This window comes from Nycticebus coucang, chromosome 13, assembly GCF_027406575.1.
Source record: "Nycticebus coucang isolate mNycCou1 chromosome 13, mNycCou1.pri, whole genome shotgun sequence".
Lineage (NCBI taxonomy): Eukaryota > Metazoa > Chordata > Mammalia > Primates > Lorisidae > Nycticebus > Nycticebus coucang.
The window spans coordinates 19,233,323-19,257,026 of NC_069792.1; the positions used below are offsets into that span (position 1 = coordinate 19,233,323).

General features: G+C 37.3%; 1 protein-coding gene across 1 annotated transcript in view; it reads left to right on the top strand.

The window, feature by feature from the left end:
- Positions 1-23,704, top strand: part of C13H8orf34 (chromosome 13 C8orf34 homolog) — a 408,836-nt gene that overhangs the window by 364,127 nt on the left and 21,005 nt on the right. The window contains 1 exon segment of the mRNA XM_053559485.1: positions 12,754-12,801. Coding sequence (XP_053415460.1) covers positions 12,754-12,801 — 48 coding nt within the window.

Sequence of the window (23,704 nt, forward strand, 5' to 3'; positions counted from 1 at the left end):
ATAGTCAACTGTCGACAGCCTAGAAGAATTGATTATACTTTCAAAACAGTGTCTACTTTTGAAATAGCATTTTTATTTTTTATTTTTTTTGAAATAGCATTTTTAGTTGCCCCGCTGCCCTTCTAATGCAAACTAAAATTGTAGCTAACTATAATTCCCCCCTTTTCTTTTTTTTTAAATTTGAACTTCTATCTGGCTGTGTTTTTATAATCTTATATTTATGTGATTTTTTAAAAATAAGAAGCGTAGTTAGAGAATTTCATAATTCCATTGGCCTAGTTTCAGCTTCTTGATAAATTTGAAAGTTTGTTACTGTGCTTCTTTTTTTTTTAAATCTCACGGTCACTGCCAAAGCTGTTCTTCCTCTACCAAAGTAGCTACCCATTATTACCCCTCACCTCCTTGGCTGGAGCACACTCTGAGTGGTTATACATGTTGCCAGCCTTGGGTCTGGTCCTTGGCCTAGTTAGTGATTAAAGATTTCTTGGATTATTTTAAAACACAATTCTGTGTGGCAGAGGCCTTGATTAGCTTGATTTGTATCATCTCTGAGTTTAAGGGCCTTCTACAAGAGTAAATAGAATGCCCAGGAGACCTGTGATCTTTAAAAATACTGAGGCTGCCTTTTCATAACTTGCTTTTATTAAATTGATATGTTTAACTAACCGGCAGTGACTATAAGATGAATTAGATTTAGCTGCTAGCCTGAAATATTGGCTTTAAGACGAGGCTAAATAGTTTGGCTCTGAAGTTGACTGTCAAAAAGTACCCAAGATTTTTAAATGTTTATGTCAATTAACATGGAGAGTGCATAAAATTAGGCTACACATGCTGTAAGAATTATACTTTTCTCTTGAAATATCTGAATTTTAGATCCCCAGACCTGGCAGGAAATCTTTTTGGCTCGTCTGCTTCTGATCCTAGCTGTTTTCACAAAATGCAAACACATGCAAAAACATTGTAATAAACCTCAGCATTCAGTCATGTTCCGTAAGACCTCAAAAGATGTTTTCTTTGAACTTGGTTCTAAAGATGGGCATACCTTCATGAGAATGGAAGATATCTTCTTACTCTTTATGATGTGGTTTGGCCCTTTTCAGGGTCCCAAAGTAAGCTTTGTGCTTTAAGGCACATTAAATTCATGTTTTGGACTAAGAATTAATAGAGAAATTTCTTCCTATAGGACATCTTGGAGCTGGAGTTCCCAAAGGGGTATGGGTTTTGGACCATGAAGGAAAAACTGTACTGCATCAAAGAGATGAGGAACATCATCGTGAGGCCACAATTGTGTCCTGTCTTAGATTTAATGAAACATTGCATTGTGGTTTATTAAGTTGTTGGGTGTGGTATCACTTTGTGGCTTTGCCTTGAAAGTGCTTTCTCTACTGATTGGCCTGGGAAGTTAGTCCTATGCACCAGTGAATCAAATTCCTAGCACGTAAATTCTTCCTGGAGTGAGAGGACTTATTTTTTCAGTTCATGCTACAATTTTCGTGGACTGAACTCTCAGCGATTGAATTCGTAAAGAAAAATTTGGCTGTGTGCTTGGTGGTGAGTGGAGTATGATTGCGGTGATACCTGAGCTTCTTCCATGTCCTTTCCTCTCTGCTTCCTTTCAAAGTTTCATCCACCTCCCTAGTTACTAATGACACTGCCAGACACCCTGCCTGTCCTAGAGAGAATTTTTGACTTTAATCGCTTCTCAGACTGACTGTGGTAGCTGTTGGGTCTGAAGGTCTATTTTTGGCAGGCAGTTTTATTTGGGTCTTATTCCCATACTGTTATTCCTTTTTTTTAGAGACAGAGTCTCACTTTGTCGCCCTCATTAGAAAGAAGTGGCTTAGGCGAGTCTCTTGCCTCAGCCTCCTGAGTAGCTGGGATTACAGGCACCCACCACAAAGCCCAGCTATTTTTTGTTGTTGTTGTTGTTGCAGGGCCAGGATATGGATATCTTGACTTGCATGTCCCCAGGTTGGAACCCGCCTCGGTACATGGGGCCGGCACCCTACTCACTGAGCCACAGGCGCCGCCCCCTTATTGTTATTCTTATTACCAACCCTCAGGTTATAAATCTTGTTCATCTCTGTTTTACGGCCATTATCCAACTCAAAACAAGCATAGTCAATTTTTCAAATACCTTTCTCTACTTCATTTTCAGACTAAATTTTCTGTTGATCCTAAATGGATCATAAACTATGATTTTCCCTCCTGTCTTTTGCTACTGCAATAGAATCTCCCCAATTTCGCCATCTTGAAATAGTCAAAATAGTTACACAAAGTCTTTCTTTCTGTCTTCTTCTAACCACATCTTCTACTATTTTTGCACATTAAATTAGAAATACGCACTTGTTATAATAATTCTCGTTCATTCAATAACTAGGAGTATTTTTTAGGTGTGCTGAGTGGTATGGGTGGTAAAAGATAGACGTGTCCGCCATCAGAGAGCTTTGATGGTGTGTTCAGACCAGTGGTTCTCAACCTTCCTAATGCCATGACCCTTTAACACAGTGCCTCATGTTGTGGTGACCCCCAACCATAAAATTATTTTCATTGCTACTTCATAACTGTAATCTTGCTACTGTTATGAATCATAATGTAAATGTCTGATATGCAGGATGTATTTGGGCGACCCCTGTGAAAGGGTCATTCGACCCCCAAAGGGGTCATGACCATAGATTGAGAACCACTGGTTTAGACTGACCCAAGGCTTTGTCCCTCCCCCTGGGATGAGGAGCTCAAGGGGTCAAAACATATCCCCTTGGAGCCTGAGCACGTGCTAGGTACCAGGATCCTGGAATACCCTGCATGAGTGATCCTAAGCCCTCTTCCTGGACGCCGCAAGCCTCTTTACCCAGCCTTTGGTTCTCTACAGCTGGCTCTGGGTCTGAGGAGTAGGCACAAGGCAGCTGTTCTGGGAGTTGTGTGGATGAGCTTGGACATGCAGGTCAAGATACCCATACCTCTCACAGAGCCCCTTATGGTGCAACGTGTGTGTGCAGAAAGGGGTAGGGACATGGAGTCAGGAGTCAGTACTGACTCACCCTTGGCTGCTTTTTCTTTTCTGCCAAATTATGGTGCAGAACTCGAAGGATTTGAATTTGAATTTTGCTTTCCAATTCTGATTGAAATTCAGAATATAGTTTATATGATAGTTTGTTGGGAATGTGGACCTCAGATTGGCCCCCTGCCCCAGACCCTCCAAATATTAAGATTGTGTCTGTAGACCCCTTCAGGCCACTCAGTCAGTGGGCAGAGTTTCTGATGGAGTGTGTGGTGGTGTGCAGTGGGGGCCGCGCAAACCAGTGGGTCAGGAGAGTCTTTGCAGAACAAAAAGCATCAGAGCTGAGACCTGCTAAGAGCTGAATCTTACTTAGTGGTATCAGAAAGTGGTCAGGAAAGGTACAAGGGAAGGGCTAAGGAGGGAAGGAAGGACAGAGGTACGGGAAAAGGAAACAGAGAAACAAAATGAAGAGACACTGATTTGGGGGCCCCAGATATTTGGGGGGAGCTTCCTGAGGTGTCCTTAGAGGCCCCATGGTCAGGACAACAGACTTGTTGTGGATGATGCCTCACTCTCTTGTTGCAACAATTACCTTTTCTTAATATGTGTCATTTGATTGTTTTTAATTCTAATGCCGAAGGCTTTTTAAAGGGCCATTTTATTCACGATCAGCCAACCTTCCATTTACCCTTGAATTTACTTCTGAAAACTTATTTGTAAGGGAAGCCATCTAATAATTTCCTGTCATTGAAAGTGCCAGCTTCTTCTAATGAAAGTGACACACTCTGTGAGAATAAATTAAGAAGTAGCCTTTGATTTCTCCACAGTCAGGTCACCTGCCTAGCTATATTTTTCAAGATTTAAGCATATCTCTACTTTTCACACTTTTCATAGTATTCAGTTGGTCTTCTCTGTCTTTCACGCCTTATAAACCGTCTAATTACTAGTACTAATATTTATCATGGTAATTAATAGTGATGAAAGCCAGGGATTTGTTCTTGTCTGTTGTGCTTTGTAGACATTATTTAATTTAATTCTCATAATGGCTCTTGAACCAAATGGTGTTATCACAATTTACAGATACGAAACTGAGACCAGGGAGTTATATAACTTGATCAGTGTTCATGAACGTAAGTTGCCAAACTGACATTTGAAGCCATATTTGTTTGATTCCAGAAGTTCTATTCTTACCTGTCTGGGACACCACTGCTTTTGTTATCTTCTGACAATATACAGAGTCCAAGCTGAGTCTTAGTCTAATGACCAGCCCATGTTTAGCCCATAGTAAGCAAAAGAAATCAGGTACGTGAACAGAAGCAGTGAGTTTGTGTGTACTCATGGGGTTGCCTTTTCAAAGTGTCCTAGAGACCGTAGGAAACACTTTCAGACTCAGTTGTAGTAATTTGAATAAGCTGAAGACCTCCTTTATCTTCCCACTCGAAGTCACTTCTCTGATTTATTTGTCTCTTTGTTTGTTGGACAATTGAATATGTTTCTGCACACTTAGCCCCAGCAAGCCACAGCTCTCCTAGTGACACTGGTTGTGACATCAGCTGGCCAACTAGTTCATTCATGCTTTTTGTTTATTTGGTTTGGATCTTAATTGTGAAGATAGCATTCTTGATGGATTATTTACAGAATCAATTAAAAAAATAGCCCCCTTCAAATAAATGTGTTAAGGATTAGAAACACAGACATTTGAATTTAAATGTACTTCTGTATTATATAACCTGCATTTGTTATTTTTCTTACAATGTTGACATTATTCTGTAGCCTTGTATTGTACGTTCAATAATACAAAGAGATCTGAAATAAGAAACTGGTCTTTTTTGTTGTTGAATGAAAAATTGCGTCCATGCATGTGGTAGAGAAATATGTTTCCCTAGATGTAGAGAAATGCCTAGTGATATTACTTATCTGAAAAATCAATCACTTTTTCAAATTAAGGAAACCTGGGCTGAGAACACGAGAGATGCAAAAGCCTTGCTATTTCACGAGCTTTGGGTATCAGTTTTCCTCCACGCTTCCATCTGAGTCACAGTTCAGGAAGTTGGTCACCTTAGCCGTTTAGCCATTTTGCACAGACACAAGTTAATTTAATTTTAGAAGAATACATGATATGTTTGGTTTAAATTATGAGGTTCACATTCGTATTTCACTGACCTTGGAGAATTTATGCAGGTACTTTACAGATTCCAAAGTGACATCCATTGATTTTTTTTAAAAGCTTAATGGAAAACAATTTAAGGGCTTCATTATTTCAAAAGGTAAAAATCAAAATTGCTCACTGATTTTTATGAGGTCAATGTTATAATTAGATTAGTTTAAGATTAAATCAGAACAATATGAGTGTTCTTTAATTACTTCTCTAGATATATAACCAATAATCATCACTTTACGTAGATGATTTGTATCCCGAGGGGTAAGGCACATTACCATGGAGATAGAGCCACTCTAATTTTTTAAGTTTCACTTGGCTCTTACAATGATGCTCCTACAAATGTAGTTTAATATTAAAAATGACTATTTTAAAATATATTTTTATTTCAAAATTAAGCACATATATAGCAAATCACTCAAATCAAATGTATGGCTTAATTACTTCATACATGAATAATAAGAACACTACCTAGGTCAAAAAATAGGATAATACTTGGCCAGACAACTGATAAGCCCCATCAGTATTCTAGTCAAAATCCCTTTCCCACTACAAATAATAAATATTCTAACTTTTATAGTAATCAACTCCTTGCTTTTAAAGAATAATTTGATCATGTAAATATGCATCGCTATAGTTACCCTTGCCAACTTTTAAAAAACTTTTAAACTTAGATGTATGTAAGTCTCTCAATCTGTAGGTTCCTCCTCCATCTCACATTTTCTTACGAGTTATCTGTTAAGGGATATAGGGCATTTGACCTTCAGAGTTTTCCAGTCTGGATTTTGCTGACTTCAAACTCTTGGTGCAATTCAACATTTTCTTCTGTCGTCTGTATTGTTCTGAAAATTATTCAGAAATGGGACAAAAGTCCTTTTAGTTGTTTGTGATTTTATCACCTTTGTAGCCATTGATGGTTCATGCTGAAATCGATTCCTTGGGAGTTGCAAAGCGTTAACATTCTAATTCTATCATTTTTATGTGTTAGGTGGAATACTTTGTTTAGACGGCTTCTTTCATTTGCTGTTTGGTTAGCAGTAATATAGTTGTTATAGTAAAGGCAGGATATTTGCTTGATTACTCTTCTTTATTCATTTTCAAAATAATAAATAGATTCTCCATTATATTCTGAAGATAGCCTTTATTTTTTTTTTCATTAAACTTATTTGACAAATTTTAACTGGTGGCAATTATGATTGCTAAGCTCAAATTGACCTATCTTTGGGTCGTGAGAGTTTCTTCAAATTGGATTCTGTGTCTTTTTGCCACGCCCCCGACAGTCTCCGAGGGCTTCCTTGCTTTTGGGTAGTACAAGAGGTTCCAAGAGTATATTGCGCATTTCCCCCTCTAAACACGGAATCGGTGATTTTTTTTGAAAATTCTAATTTTTCTTAGTGAGAAATAGTTTTTCCAGACCACAGTCTGGATACCAGCGATGCTCATTGCCCTAAGTGAGTCATTATTTCTGGCCCCTTGCAATGGACAGCTAGTTAACATTGACCCTTTTCATTCCAGGTGAAGAAGGCTCAGACTTTAACTTGCTTTCTTGTATCTTTATCCTTTTCCTATACCAAGAATTCTGGCTGTCAATGATAAAGATGACACGGGATTATCATATCTAATAGTAACTTATTTGAGGCACATGATAGTATCAGAATAAAAATACCAATATGTGTACTGAAAACTAAAAGAAAGAAAAAAATATGCTCTCACCCTTCTCTTCAATTTTTTTTTTTAATTTTTTTGAGACAGAGTCTCACTTTGTTGTCCTCGGTAGAGTGCCATGGCATCACAGCTCACAGCAACCTCCAGTTCTTTGGCTTACAGGATTCTCTTGTCTCAGCCTCCCAAATAGCTGGGACTACAGCCACCCGCCACAACGCCTGGCTATTTTTTGTTGCAGGTTGGCTGAGGCCGGGTTCGAACCCGCCACCCTCGGTATATGGGGCCTGTGCCCTACTCACTGAGCCACAGGCACTGCCCTCTCTTGAATTTTTCAAGGGTTGCAAGAAATCCACGTTGACAGACCGTGGACCCACCCATACAGTAGATTCTGTCCTTTCAACTGTCACGTGGTCTTTGTACAGGGAACCATGTTAGTGCGCACCACCGTCTCTTACAATGAGGCATTTTGGTTTTCTGAAGCTTTTCTCTGCTAGACTGCTGGGTTTACACTTCCTTTTGGTAGCGCAGGTATTTTTCTGCACTTTTCTTTTGGCATAAAGCAGTGATTTTAAAGTCTGATAAAAACCTAAATATTTTCTCTTTACAGTCATGTGGTCTTTCTTTTTTCAGATGCCCAAAGAACCATTTTCCTTTCCTTTAAAATATGACCAACTCTCTAGGCTGTATCTTGTGGTAGTTATTCTGTGTCAATGTTGGTAGGTACTCAGCGCCATGTATACTCCTTTTATTTTTTATTGTAGGAGAGTTTTGTTCAGTGATAACTTTTTGTGTATATTCTCTTTCCTTTTTGTTTTCTTCTTCAGCGGTTTCTATTATTCATATAGTTGTCGCCTCTGCCAATCTTCAATGTTTAGACAAGCTTAACTAGCCCTTTCCCTAAAATTATTTTTTAGAAATATTCTTCTTAAACTTTTCTTGATTGTTAAGCTTTATCTACTGTTCTTACTTGTACTTTTGTCCTCTATGTCTCTTCTATTTTAGTCTTCATTTCTGAAATTTCTAAAAACTTCTGATTCTCTTCTGAGCTCTATGTGTATCTCTTTTCTAATTTTCAAATGTCCAATTTTGAATATTTTTCTTAATTGAAATTAGTTATAAAAATAATGGTCCCTAGTACTACATTTCAAAAAATAGCAAATGTGTTCATATTAATATACATTTTTATAGTTCGAGATAAGAAATATCATCAGGCCAAGCTCATGACTATAATCCTAGCACTCTGGGAGGCCGAGGCGGGTGGATCGTCTGAGCTCAGAAGGTCAAGATCAGCCTGAGCAAGAGCAAGACCCCATCTCTAATCCCAACTCCAGGAGGTTGAGTCAAGAGGATCACATGAGCCCAAGTGTTTGAGGTTGCTGTGAGCAATGATGCCACAACATTCTATCCAGGGTGACAGAGTTGAGGCTCTGTCTCCAAACAAAAATTTAAAAAATTATAATCAATAATTACTTACAAATTATAAATAATTAGCAGTTTCTTCACTGGATTTATTGCACATCCAGTAGCAATATCTGCTCGCCTTTAAGACTGACTTAGCGCTTTTATCCTTTTTTACAACTTTATGATTCATGTAAGTTCTGTGTGCATCCAGAGCCCACTGAGATTTTAGAATTTGTTTTCATTCATTCATAGTTCAAACTCTTTAAATACATATTTCCAGACTCTCTTCCAGGACTTGGGAAGCAAAAATTAATAAAAACACTTTTGTCTCAATCAACAAGATAGGCCAAACATCCAGTAATTAAGACAGAGTGATAAGCGCTTTGAGAAAGATGTGTGGTGTCAAGGGAGCACGTAAATATTTGAGTGAGGGGGCCAGAGTTGGCTTCCTGACTTGAAAGACAGGGTCGAGGTGCAGGGCACGTGTTCCCAAGAAGAAGCCAGGGCAGAATTCTGGCGAATTCATAGCCCTGTACATAATTTGGCAAAGCAGAAGGCAGGAAAACCAATAGGTGAGTAGGTCAGTGGAGATATATAAATTTGCACAATAATAATACTGCACTTTATGGGTGCCTCATTCTTTTGCATTTTTAATACTCTTTCTACATCATTATCTTATATAAAACATAATGTAGTTTCTCTATTATCCATACTTCATAGGTGAGGAAATTCAGGTTTGGAAGAAACAATGTGACTCTTCAAGATCTCATGGTTGATCATTTGCTGTAAACTGTTTTAGAAAGAATGAATGAATGCTACTTCTTGTACGTGACAATATGAATGAAATTAATCATCAACATAATAAAGTGATCAACATGTATCAGAGAAGATGCTTAGCTGGTACAATGACTAGTTCAATGTCCAGTGGCCATTTCTAAGTCAATTCACTAATGCCGTATACGTCAGTCATTCTCTAAGTCATTAACACTAGCCATTCATTCCTACTGCCAGATCCCTATCCCTTCCCGTATCCACTGATAAAAGCCACCCCTCTAAGGATTAAACTTAAAAATAATTTCCTCAAGCATTATTCTGTCATCTTCGTCACATGTATGCAGGGGCCCTTGCAGTTCTCAGCACATCGGGGTTCTCAATACATTGCTTATTAAATAAGCAAAAAGCTTGGTGCTTTTTCTTCTGATTTTTTTCCCATTGTCCCTTGGTCTGTCTGTGTCAACTAACTTTTGCTCTGCAGTCTAATCACTTGTTTACCTGTTTTCTCCAGGTAAATGTTTTATGGGAAGGATTGTCCCATAAGAGTTCTTGTCCAACTCTTTTTCCTACCACCTAGCACAGTATGTGGCACAAATAGGTGCTTAGTAAATACTGGTGGAATAAACGAAAGGTGAAGTTTTCTGAGTCCCTTTGGACTCCCTTTGTATCGAGTTCCTATCCTTCTATGGGTTCCAAATACATCAGGTAGGTACTTACTAAAAGGATGCTTTGTGTGTTAGGATTATTGTTTTGTTTCATTGGAAAGAGGTTGGAAGAAAGATCGTTCTTGTAGAGTTACCGTGAAACATTTTTTAAAAGGAAATTAATAGCAAAGGTCTTAAATATATAATGTTTGTAAATAAATGTACCCTACATGCAGCCTGCTTGCATTTCATCTCAGGATTAGTAAAAGATAGGAAATATTTATTGATTGAAACAAGAAAAGCATGGTATAGTGAAAAATGGCAATATATCAAGAAGAATATAGGTGGGTCTTGTCCTACCTCTTTCTCTGGGGTATTCCATCTCACTGAGAATGTTTCCCTAACTATAAAGTAACCAGGGGAACAACAAAAGCCTTCATCTCTAATAGCTGTTATCCCTTGTCATATGGTAAACAGTAATTACATCAGTCTCTTTTTCTCCCCCCCTTTCTCTGAGTTTGTATTGTATTTTCTAACTCAAATTTAAAACGTTTTTATCTCAATGGTGATTATATTAAGAACTTATGATAAGTGAAGACACATTTCAGGAAATAACTTTTTATAACTTTTTCTAATTTCCATGTATTCTGTCTTTTCCCTCCTCCACACGCTCCTGTCTGCTTCCCTGGCAACCCCTTCTCCTTCTTTGTTTTTCAAGGGAAATTGCATTTGGGCATTTTTTATTCATGCCAAGGTAATGACTAAAATATTATGTGGTTAAAATGACTTGATATTTAAAATGCCAATTCTTTAAAATTAAGAAAAGGATGACTGAAATTGATATCTTTGGACCTTGAAAGATATTTTATTTTGTTAGCACCCCCAGGGGGAGGAGGAGGGTATGTCAGCATTTCAGTGGTCCCAGGTTGGAAGTAGAACGTAGTTGACGTCGTCCCAAGTTGTCCCAAGTAGTTCCAAGTTGACGTAGACATATTACATCCATCTCTTCCAACCCAGAGAATCAGAGGTCTTACTGTCTTATTCTTTGCTTTGTCCATTTGGCCTTGTATCACATTTGTAATCATCTCAGCAAAGTGTTAGTTTAGTCTGTATTTTCCTCCTAGGGTCTTTTCCTTTATGCTCCACCAGAAAGTAATTTTGATTTGGGTATCAGTAATTTTTGAATGACCGTTGCAGCCAAACTCAGCTCTTACATATGGTCTTTGAAACAAATGGTGGCGTGAGTTTCTCTTTTTCTGTGGTGTAGATATTGAAAAGACCTGGCACTATGGAAAGAAGTGAAGCTGTCAAGAAGCCTGCTTTATTTAAATTTGATCATCAAGAAAACCCTCAGTCATCACCAGGTCTTAGCAGAAGACTCCAAGTGTCCAGACAAATTGGGAAAAACCATTGCACTCCAGCTCTAAGGAAACCAATTGCCCTCTTCACTAGGGTTGCAGGGCCTTCTCTTTTGCATCTCACGCTTATCCCGTAAATGTTCAGAGGGTAGCCAGCCAGGCCCCCCGTGCTGGCTGCTCCAGAAAGCACATCCATAACTCCAAGCAGTTTGCCACCTTGTTTTCTTACTCTTAGCCATGCAGGCAAAGGGCAAGGGATTATTAGCACAGAAAGAACTAGTTCAGTCACATGGAAAAGCCATACTGGAGGAAGCAGTAACGCTTTTAGCTTAGTTGTCCAAATTGGGGAGGGGGAGTGGAAGAGTGTAGCAAATTCAACTCGAAAAGGTAGTTTATTTGAAGTAAGTTTCCACCTCTCTCTGTGCACTTTGACTTAAATTCCTCTCAGTTTGGGGGATTTCTGTGGGTTTTGTTTTTCTAAATAGTTTACTCTTTGGTTTAAGTAAATAGAACTATCTGATCTCTTTCACCATTTTATCCATTGAAAATCTTACAATCTTGGAGCCATTTAGAAATACAGCATATTAATTTTTCACTAGTGGAAACCATGATCTTGGAAGAAATATTATCATCTCTGTGATTTGACCTGTGATTTCTGGGCTTTTAGGAATATTAGTATTTTATTCCCAGCTTAACTTTTGTTTTGACCAGAGCATACTTCCTCTTTAGCTTCCCCAAGTGTTTTGGTGCATATATCACAAGGTTTTAAAAAGTAAAATGAATTTATGTATTAGATTTTTTTTTTAAATTCAGTAATGTAGAAGAACATCAGACTAGAATCCAGTCCGAGCAATGATTTTCCTAGCTCACTGACTTTAAGGACTTCAGGTCACCCCTCCAAGCTTCAATGTCCCTAAGCATCAAATTGGCCTAGGGATGTCTTTCCCTCAAGGAGATAATATATGTAAGGATACTTGAATGGTGAGAAAATATTCTGTAGAAACAAACGTAAGCTTTATGTACATGTATTAAGTTATCTCTTAAATACATGTGGCATCTTAGAATTTATCCTTTCATGATATCTTAGAATTTATTTCCAAGTATCTGTAGTCATAGAGTTTAAAAATGTAACTTATCCAAACTGACAAGCTGTTTGGCAAGTTTGGCCAACAATGCTTAGATGAGTTAGGGATGTATATTAAACTTAATGTTTTCAATTTCAATCATTTAAATCTCAGTTAATAATAGTACTTAATGAACTTCTAGTATATGCACAAATAACGGAGAATTAAGGTAAAAAGATTCGACCTAAAGAGGGGATATAAAGGTTATTGGCCTGTTCTCTTTCTCTAGGATTGTTTAAGTCCCTGTGTTAGATCTTCACACCAATGTATAGAACACAGAATTTATGATTTGTTTTCTTAACCTCATTTTAAGAGTCTGTTTATAAAACTATGATAGAAAATTTTATGCCGTTTGTTTAACGTTCTGTCCTAAGATTTAGTCAGTTACTCTAGCTGGTTATTTGTTTACATGAACTAAAATCCACTTAAAAGCTATCTTATTGTCTTGAAAAAATTATCATTTCTTTCAATGAGTAAGAAGTTGGCAAAGTGGCAATCCCACAGCTGAGGCGATGGAGGATAGTAAAGATTTGGTGTGGCTTTCAGATCTCACTGCTTTTCATCATCCTTTCATACGTTTTCCCCCATTCTCCTGGATTTTTCAATCTCTCTTCCTTTTTACCTCTAGGGAGAAGGCTCTAGTGAAGGACACTCATTGAAGACCTACATGGAAGAAGTGAGTTTTAAGATGGCCTTATAAGACTCACTCAGGCTTTCTCCATCCACCTGTAGGGTTTTTAGTCTGCATGCATTCAGTGGGGATGTCCACAAAACCAAGATAATAAACAATATGTTATCAAAATGGTTTTTGCTTTCCACTTGCAGAGAGATACTGTGTGTGAATTCAGTCACCCTGCACATGAAGGTAAAACTCCGTAAACCTAGTGCTATCATATGTTTTCATTCACAGACATTTGTTGATATCCTAATAAATGAGAATCATGTGTTTTGTATTGGGCATGTACAGAAAAGACATGATCGTTGTTTTTATTGAGAGAATGATCTATACTATTCTGCATTCATTCATGTGACAAATGCTCTTTAGGTTGTTATTTGTGTAAATCCTTCCACAAAGTGCTGTCCCAGCAATTAAAATGTATGGCAGATTTCCCTTAAAAACCCCTGTAGATTTCTGGATTTATTTTTGGAGATATCCAAGGATGTTCTGTGTCATAGAACTTCTAACTGACTGCAAACTATTTGGGAACTCTCAGATACACGAGTGGAAGCGACCATGAAACTCTCGGTTTGAAACCAAACCATAATAGCTGCTAAATTACCTATCTAAATCCCATGTAGGAGAGAGGAACTGGTGCAGGAGATATCATAGCAGCACAAAATATCTGGTTTGATTATTACTTCTCAACAGAACAGAATCCATCTCACTAAATATTCTTGCATGTGTAAATTCACTCAAAAACTGTTATGAGTGGCCTCCTGAGGGTGCACTCTAGTCTATACATTTGTTCAGATGAGTGAACCCATACTTGAACTCTAAATTCCAAGTATCACTTGGAGAAGAAAAAGAAAATCAGAGTGAGTAGCACCCCTTTGGGGCTCTAACATTTCTGATTTGCACACTTATTTGGAGGTGGTTGAGGCTTTGCCAAAGGCACACAGAGAAGGAAGAGCAAAAGGAAAGAAAGAAATATAAATTAGTACAATTACTATGGAAAACTGTATGGAGGTTCCTCAAGAAATTAAAATAAGAACTACCATCTATGATTTAGCAATTCCATAGCTGGGTGTGTACTCAAAAGAAAGGAGATACATAGAATAGATATCTGCACTTCTGTGCTTATGGAAGCCCTATTCACAACAGCCAGAATAGAGGAAACACCATAGATGTTCACCATTCAGCCATAAACAAGAATGAAATCCTGTTGTTTGCAGCAACACAGATGGAATTGGAGGTCATTATGTTAAGTGAAATAAGTCAAGCTCAGAATGACAATGATCACACGTTCTCAGTCATTTGTGGGAGCTAAAATGGTAGATTGCTAAAGACAGAAAGGCCAAGAAGGATAGGAGAGGAGGAGAGAATGAAGAAAGGCTTATTAATGGGTGCAAATATACTATATGATAGAAGAAATAAGACCTAGTGGGGACAGATACACATCTGTAGGGTGACTGTATAATCGTCTACTGTATATTTCAACATAGAAGAAAATAATTTGAAAGTTTCCATCATAAGAAGAGACAAATATATTTAAGGTGATGGATATCCTAAATATACCAATTTGATTTTTACAAATTATATTGATTATAGTAAAATATCCCATGTACCTCCCAAATATGTATACCTTTTATGTATCAATTAAAAAATTAAATTGAAAAAGGAACTCACTAGATAGATGTTCTGCATTAGGTGAGAAAAAGTCAAAATATATGGAACAAAAAATTGGAGGGTTGAGGCACTAACCTAAATTTCAATTTAACGAATTAGATGCAGAATTTGAGTAGAATACATTTAAGCAGTAGCCCACGGGGAGAAAGACACGATTGCAGGGTGTACCCCGAAAGAAACGCCCTTGTGTTTGCCAAGTTCTTGGCTTAGCATTCTGCACTAGGCCCTGGCCTTGGGAATGGTGGCCCATCTCCTGAAAAGGGGTGACTAGTTCCTCTTATAATGTGTCCTGCCTAGGTCTAAGTAGGTGCAGAAAGGGGAGCATAGAGGTGCTTGTACGAGACATGGACTTTCCACCAATGATAGAACTTTGAGAACAACTGTTCTTCTAATTTTATAGTTCCTATCCAAGGAAAAGAGCCATATTTTCCCTTTCATTACCAGTGTCTAACCTAAATGTGCATGTTGTATGCAGTGTAAATGCTTCATAGGGCAAGACTGTTGAGAATTTGTGCTTTTTAATTGGAGGTATTAAAGGGTATTGCTCTTCAGAGTGTGGTCCTCTGACTACAATATTGGCAGAGGGACTTGCAAGAAATGCCAAATCTTGGGGCTCACCCCAGAACCAAAGGATGAACATCTGCATCCTAACAAAATCTCTATATAATTGGCAAGCATCCTAACTGCTGAGATACTCTGCTCTATTTTTTGCAATATTATTTTTAGAGTAACTGCATGCATCATGAAAATCCCCAATTTTGTGTAAAATTGGTAAAGAGGAAACCTTTATTAATAATTTTATGTTTTGCTTATTCAACTATTCTCAATAATAGTTTTTTGGTTGACTGGGGATATAAAATCTCTCTATTTTGTAAGATTCATTACAGACTTTGAGTTTGAATCTTGCAGTACATGTGGACTACCTTTTTGGGGGGTTTAATATCAAATAGTACTTTCATCTAACATTGGTTGCTATCTAGATTTGAGCTCTTTCCTAAATCAACAAATGATCATCTTTTGCAGTAAAACAGTAATCTTAATAAGCAAAATGTTATCTTATTAATAGATGGTTTCTTTTTTGCAGACATTAATCCATGTGGTTCTGAGGAAACATACACAAACTCTTCTCCATCAAGACCATGTTTAGAATGGGAGCCATAAAATGATGGTTTTTGTTTTTTCTCACTGAGGCTCTTCTTTCACTTTCCCCCTCCTCCTTCATGTTAGTATAATCAGCAAACAATGAAGAATGTTATTTACAAATGTTAGAAGCACTGGAGTTCAAATTGAGCTAGCAAACATTTGCTTTTATTTAGTACACACTAAAACTCAAATAAACCCCACAGTGTTTACATTTTTAATATATTTAACAGTTCTTGCTAAAGTTTGAACAACTCTTTGGGGATCAAAGTCTTTTTTTTTTCCAAATTTAGACTTATAATGAGCCAGAATCACAACCACATGACCTTAGGCCTTTTTGTTTAGAGCTAAAACCAAACTACAGAGACAATATGGTTTCCTCTAAAGGTAAAGCTGAAAAGGAGCTTTTATTCTCAATTTTCTACTTTATGAGTCATTTTTCCAGACTAAGGTTTATATTTTTGACTAAATCAAAAATGACATATAGCAGTCTATTTTTCTTAATCATTGACTAGCCCTGATAGTTAAATTTTTAAAATTACATGCCCTTTACATGTAAGATGCTTGATAACTCACCTTGGGAATAATTGACATCACAAAAATTTTAGCATTTAGAATCACGATATGAACATTCATTCAAAAAAGTATACAATTTAAAACAATGTATCAAATTCAAAGACTTCCAAATCTCAGTTGTCATACCTTTCATTGAGAACCTAATTCATTTTAAATATTGCTTTAGCCAGATGAATAATTAGGAAGCAGCATAGTACACGGGCTAAAGAATGTCCTTATCATTAGAGATATGATCAGGAGATCATTTAATGTAATTAATGATAATCTATTAATTTAATGTAAGTTAAATATATACATCTATAGAAATTTATTAATTATAATACATAGTAGTTTAAGTAAATACATACACACATACATCTCAGATAAGCATTGCCAACTTAAATGGGTAAGAAGTTATAAAGAACTAGACTGAAGCCAATGACTTCATTTGAGGTTCCTCACAACTCCATTGGTGAAGCCCGGAAACCCTGTATACGGAGTGTGACTCCCTGGCAGCATCAGGTGGCAGCTTCACAAGCCCTAAGGGTGTCAGATAGGAAAAAAAAACAAAAGAGGTGGACCTTTTCAAATCTGTTGAGGCAGGTTTTTCTGTATGCACCATCTGAACTGGAAAGGGAAATTGATTCTATTAAACAAGATATCTTTTTTTTTTTTTTTTTTGCAGTTTTTGGCCAGGGCTGGGTTTGAACCCACCACCTCCAGTATATGGGGCCAGTGCCCTACTCCTTTGAGCCACAGGCACCACCCTCAACAAGACATCTTAAAATAACTTTTTATGCCAGTTTTGGCCTAACTTGTTTCTTTTCTGTTTTATCCTGTGATCTTTAGTGCATGACATTTCACATCTACTTCTGAGAGAGTGGATGATATAACTCCCTGTAACAAAAAAGAGATAATTTACTTTTTATGAACCCCAGGGATTTACTTACTAAAAATGGAAGTTATTATTCATTAACGTAGTTTCATATACACTTAGGAAACTAGAAAACAATGTTTTTTTCTCAATAAAATCTTATTTTGTTATTGACATTCATTGAGAACAGATACATGCTGTTAAATAATAATTTTATAACCCTGACTGTCATACAGATAGATGTAATCTGAACATATGTCAATTTGTATTTACCTGATATATTAATGAGGGAGCAAGTACGATGTTATAGTAAGTTCAAAGAAGTTCTCAAATCCTCATATACACAGTCCAATAAGAATGGCTGAAATGACATTATAAAATAGATTTTAACCTGGCAAAACTATTGATATCCATAGAATGCATATCCAAGGGATGCAATATCCAATGTATACAATTGCACTTAACATGGGCAAGAATTATTTTCATTGCTATCATTTTCTACAAATTACATACCTAGAAAATAGCCGAAGTAAATGAAATCCCTAGAGCCTCCAGAGAATCAAATACCTGGAAGGGAATGCTGGAAAAATGACCTGTTTTTTCATTCACTATACCCAATAATCATCTGTCCTTTTCTAAGCCTTTCACAATCTTATCCTACAATTTCCTTGCAGAGAAAAACCACCAAATGGAATGAGTTAGAAAATAAGATGAAGTTCAATCTAATGCATAGTATCGTTTAGCAAATTAGTCATGTAGTTTTAAGTAGCTTGCATTTATTTTGTAATGTTTTTCACAACTTATGATATTTTTTTAACTTTGTTATTCATCCTTCTCTTTTCTACATTTGTTTTATTTTATTTTATTTTTTTTTGAGACAGAGTCTCACTATGTCACCTTTGATAAAGTGCCATGGCATCACAGCTCACAGCAGCCTTGGGCTTAAGTGATTCTCTTGCCTCAGTCTCCCAAGTAGCTGGAACTACAGGCGCCCACCACAATGCCCGGCTATTTTATTTTTATTTTTTTGTGGTAGTTGTCATTGTTGTCTGGCAGGCCCAGACTGGCTTCGAACCCGCCAGCCCCGATGTATGCCCTAGCCACTGAGCTATAGGTGCTGAGCCGTCATCCTTCTCTGTTCTTTTCCCAGATCCTACTAGTTCAAATGTACAGCTTTCAAACTAAATTTTATAATTCCCCAAAGAAGTGGGCTACAGCAATGTAATTTACTGAAAAATGATGGATTTTCAGCCTCATAACATGAGACATTTTATTAATAAGTGCAAAAAAAGTTGTTTACAAAGTGTACAAATTTAGCCATGTAAATTTTATGTGGGTCATTCTATTTTAATGGAAGTATAGGATGAATTCTTTATCAGTAGAATCAGTCCATTAAATGTATCACAAGGGGAGTGTAATTTTGTTTGGCTTTATATGCACCGTGCTCCAGGGACCCTTATTTTATAGGAATCGGATGACTACACAAGTCGCCATACAGAGTGTACCTTTGTAGAAGATGAAAACTGATGTTTTGTGCATGATTTATATACTTACACCAAAGGGAAAGAAATATGTAGTTGATTCAGAATTGAAGTAGCCAGTGGTGAAAGTTTGAGCAAAGGAGTATTCTTTTTTCTTTAAATATAATGAACTTCTGTTGCCACATAATGATAAATCACTGAAGGATTATATTTACAGAATCTAAAAATAAGCTATCCATGTGTAATAACAATACTGATGAAGTTTATAAAGCACTTATTCTGTTAGCAGATAGAATGATATGTTGATTCAGGGCTAGCAACTGTTTTCCATATGATAAGTGTCACCATTTCCCTCCACTCCTAGTCCCTGGACATTTGCTATGCATATGGTGGAAATAGTTTAGAAAAAGGAAGAATAGCATTTCTGCTAAAAGGAAAACAAAAACTTGCCTTTGGGAATATGAGAGAGTTTGTACTACGCTATGACACAATTTAATTCCTCGTGGAAAAATTTTAAATAAGTTGACAAAGAGAAACATGTAAGCGCTTGTTTTTTAAAATGTTCAAGATTTTAGCTTTTTGACCCCAGCAGAAAGATTTATCTGTACCCTAATGGGCTGAGCTGTGGACTCTCATAGTACTGCCTGCGGGTGCTGAAAAAGAAACAGGTGTGTTATGTCACCAGCTCGATTCCAGGGAAAACCAAAGACATTTAAATCATCTACTAACAGTAATGTCTGTACTGTTCTTAAGATTCCAATAACTCAACATTTTAAAGTTCTCCCGAAACTACATATTTACCAAGCCAATGGTCCATTTGTACTTCATGTAATTTGCAATAGGCAGAGGATAGTCGATTGCTGCTTATCTGTTCAGGAGGCAATCCATTAAAACTGGAAGCCAATCAGCCGTATCACTTAATATGCCAAATTATTGTGGGAAAATAATACAATTGACTTATTAGTCAGATTTAGTATTTCTATTAAAAAGCTAAATAACTGATATATTTTTCAGTTAAACATATTTATGGTCATTTACTGTTTTATTTATTTTTATTTGTTAAAATCTGCTTATTTTTATTTTTGAAATGTTTTACTTCTGGGTGCAGAACACAGCCATAACAGGGACTCTTCCTAACAAACGAAAACATTGTAACCTTACGGTACCCTCACATTCATCTGACATAAAAGTAATAATAATAATCAAATGTTTTAACTGAAAATAATAATTGTACACATTGATAGGATCATGTATAGTGATCAGCTCAGGGTAATCAGCACATTCATCGTCTCCAGCATGTAGTATTTCTTTGTATTAGGAACAATCAGGATGCTTCTAACTGTTTGTAACTCTGTATTATTGTTAAAAATGCCCTCAAGGGCTCAGGGCACTACTACTTACTCCTCTGACCTAGTTGTAATTTCACATCCCTTAACAATCTCCTCCTAGCCCCCTTCCCACAGCCAATGCCACTGCAACACTCCCAGATGCCAAGTGAGTAGGGCGCCGGCCCCATATGCCGAGGGTGGTGGGTTCAAACCCAGCCCCGGCCAAACTGCAACAACAACAAAAAAATAGCCGGGCGTTGTGGCGGGCACCTGTAGTCCCAGCTGCTCGGGAGGCTGAGGCAAGAGAATCGCGTAAGCCCAAGAATTAGAGGTTGCTGTGAGTCCTGTGACGGCACTCTACCTGAGGGCGGTACAGTGAGAATCTGTCTCTACAAAAAAAAAAAAAAGAAGAAGAAAGAAAGAAAACTGCACAGAGACTGAACTTTTCTGTTTAAAATGAATTGTTTCAGCCATTTGATTCTACCTTGCACAGCCAGAGTGACTATTTTTCATATTTCCTTGTTAAATATCAGACACTGTGTTCCCTTTTTGAAAAAAATTGGAGTCATTTGATTTCCTTCTTTGTTATATGAAAATTGTTGAAATTTTGTTTCTGCCACCCTCCACACTGGTATGGCATTTTAAATCGAGTATTTTTCACGTTTATGTTGCTTATTTGGTATAGCTCTGCAAGGCAGATCCAATAATTGATATTTTTTTAAAAATTAAGATAAATATAACAATAAACATTTATACCTAAATGATACATTCCCAAACTGAGGGCACACATATATTTATTTTTTTATTTTTTCCTTACAGTAGCCTAGGGTTTCTTACATCTGCTATCTACAGCACTCTAGATTAAAGTTGGCATTTGCCACTTGCCAAGCAGTAGAGACCCTCCAATCCAGCATGTCCCCCCCATCCATCACAAGGGGGAAAGTGACATGCCTTAGACTAACCAGGATGGAAAGATGTCCCTCCTGCCCCCCGGGCAAGGACTCTTCACTGTGGAGCCCATCTCTCAGACAAGACGAATTTAAGTTTTAGTCCATTTAACAGACCATTTTCAAGAGACGCTGGGGCTAAAAATACTTCTGCTTTTATTTTAAAAGTAAAAATAAGTTTTGAGATTTTTGTATTGTTTTGTTTTAATTTCAAAAGTAAACCTTCTGTTGTTGGACAGTTTTAGATCTTCAGAGCGATTGGAAAGATAATATGGAGAGTTCCTATGTACCTGTCACACAATATTAACTATTTCTAGTACCTTACATTAGTATGGGACATTTGTCACAGTTAACACACCAATACTGATATGTCATCAGCGACTAAATCTAATCTTCGTGCAGCTTTCCACGGGTTCTCCCTAATGTCCTTTCTCTGTGCCAAGATTCCATCCAGGATATTACATTACATTTGATTTAATACCGGGTGTCCCGAAAGTCACCTGTAAAGTCGCCATACCTAGAGAAAAATGGGAAATTATATCTAAATGTAGCTTTGTTTACAAAATATTCATTACAAAATTTCTCAAAGAGGTGGCCAACACATCCGGAGTATTTTGTAAACATTTTATAAAATTTGGCAATCTCCTTGAGCTCTTCCTGGTCGTGACCTTTCTCAGTTTTTCTGTCTTTGATATCCGTAACAGTTTGAGAAAAGTTCCGGTCTGATCATCTGTCTCTCAATTGATAGGCGTCTGATACTTTCCTTACGATTAGACTGGGATGATATATTTTTAGGAGGAAGACTGCAGAGGTACAATTCCATTTTCCTCACATCCTATTAAGGATACATCCTGTCAGTGTGACTTTCCGCTGTTGATCTTGATCACCTGGCTTGAGGTAGTGTTTGTTAGGTTTCCCTACTGTGAAGTTGCTTTTTAAAAATCTTTCTTTCTGTGCTGTACTTGTGAAAGACTGTCACTATACACTGTCCACAGTTAAGAAGTTGGAAGTTATTGTCTACCTCCTTAAGGATCAAATAAAATGGAGTCATAGGTAGTTATATAAATAAGGATCCAATGTGGCCTTATTTATTTTGTGGCTCAAATTATTCTAGCTTTGGCTACTGACAGGTTTTTCAGTGAGCTCCTTTATCCCTTTGACATGCCCCCATCATTGTGAGTGAGTGTGTGAGTGTGTGTGTGTGTGTGTGCACGCGTTTGACACTACCTTGCTTTCTGACATTATAAGATACTCCAGCTTATCTGGTATATTTCCTCCCTTAGCCCTAGAATCAATCCTTTCTACAACAGCCTTAGTTCTTTCATTGGAGAATGGTATTAAAAACCGAGATCTGGGTGGTGGCTATGTTGATTGTTTCTGAATGTCATTGTTTCTAAGCTCTCTCAGCTGCAAGACCAGAGAAATATATGAATATATGTGCATACAGTATATGAATATATGTGCATATATGTGTATTATACGTATATATATAAAATAGTTCCTATATGCAACAATCTGTATACAAGTTTGGACAGTTAAGTTCATGAAGTTGTCCTAGAAAATGTTTTACATACCTCATTGCTGAATACCACTATGGTCACCTTCAAAGTACTCCCCTTAAGAAGCTATGCACTGATGTCAAGGCCTACTCTACTCTTTAAAGGAATCTTGGAACGTTTTCTGGAGTGACCATCAGAGCTGTCATTAGCGGTGTGTGAGATCTGACAATTAATTTTATAAATTGGCCATGTTGTGCTTACATTGACAGCACTGTCAAATAACTTGATAAGATTTCATAACCTTGGTATATCAGTGTCTCACAGCTGTGTTTGTGGTGATGTCTTGCTGAGTGGCCTTCGTTATTGTTGTGTATGTTTGTTTGTTTGTTTTGTTTGTTTTGCAGTTTCCGGCCGGGGCTGGGTTTGAACCCACCACCTCCGGCATATGGGGCTGGCGCCCTACTTCTTTGAGCCACAGGCGTCGCCCTGTTGTGTGTTTTTGTGTGCCATATGATGACAGTTCTGATGGTCATTCCAAGAAAAGAGTTCCAAAATTACTTTGAAGGATGAAGTAGGCACTGGTGTCAGTGCATGGCTTCCCAAGGGGAGTACTTTGAAGGTGACCATAGTGGTATTCAGCAGTGAGGTATGTGGCATTTTTTCTAGGATCAGTTCGGGAACTTAACTGTTAGGCCTCATACATAGCAAGCTAAACATGAGTTCATAGTGATGTCTTCAACTCTAACACATTACACATGGATCATTCTAGCCTCCTTCCCTTGCTTGTCTGTAGACTTCCCTGCCAGCAGGGAGATACTGACTTCCACAACAGGCCATCCATTGGCGGAATACGGAGAGAGTGGTTTCAGAATTGTTAACTTACATGCCCATGGGAAACAACTGTATCAACCAGCGTGCAGTTCTGATGTATAGTTCTTTAACCTTTGATCTTATAAACTCCACTCATTTTCAACATTACTTAGCTCAGCATCCTATTTCCTCACCTGCTTCAGCAAGGTTGTTTCATATATCTGTAATGCATTCATATCCTTATTTAGTATTTTACTTTTCATTCTTGGGATTCCCCAAATTCCTTATTGATCTTTTTCATTTGAATACATTAAGGTTTATGATGTGGTATAAAGTTCTATGGGTTTTAAGAAAAGCATACTATCTTGTACTTATCATTATAATGTCATATAGAATAGTTTTATTGCCCTGACACCCCTTGTGCTTCACTGACACAATCCCTATCCAACCCCCAGTCTCCTGAAAAATTGTACTTTGTTGAAACTCTAGATTTAGACTGAACATCTCCAGAAGTTGCCATCAAAAGTTAATGGATAGCAGATAGGATATTTCTCTCATAAAGAAGCTGTTTTAAGTAAAGTGGACATTTAATGTCTGG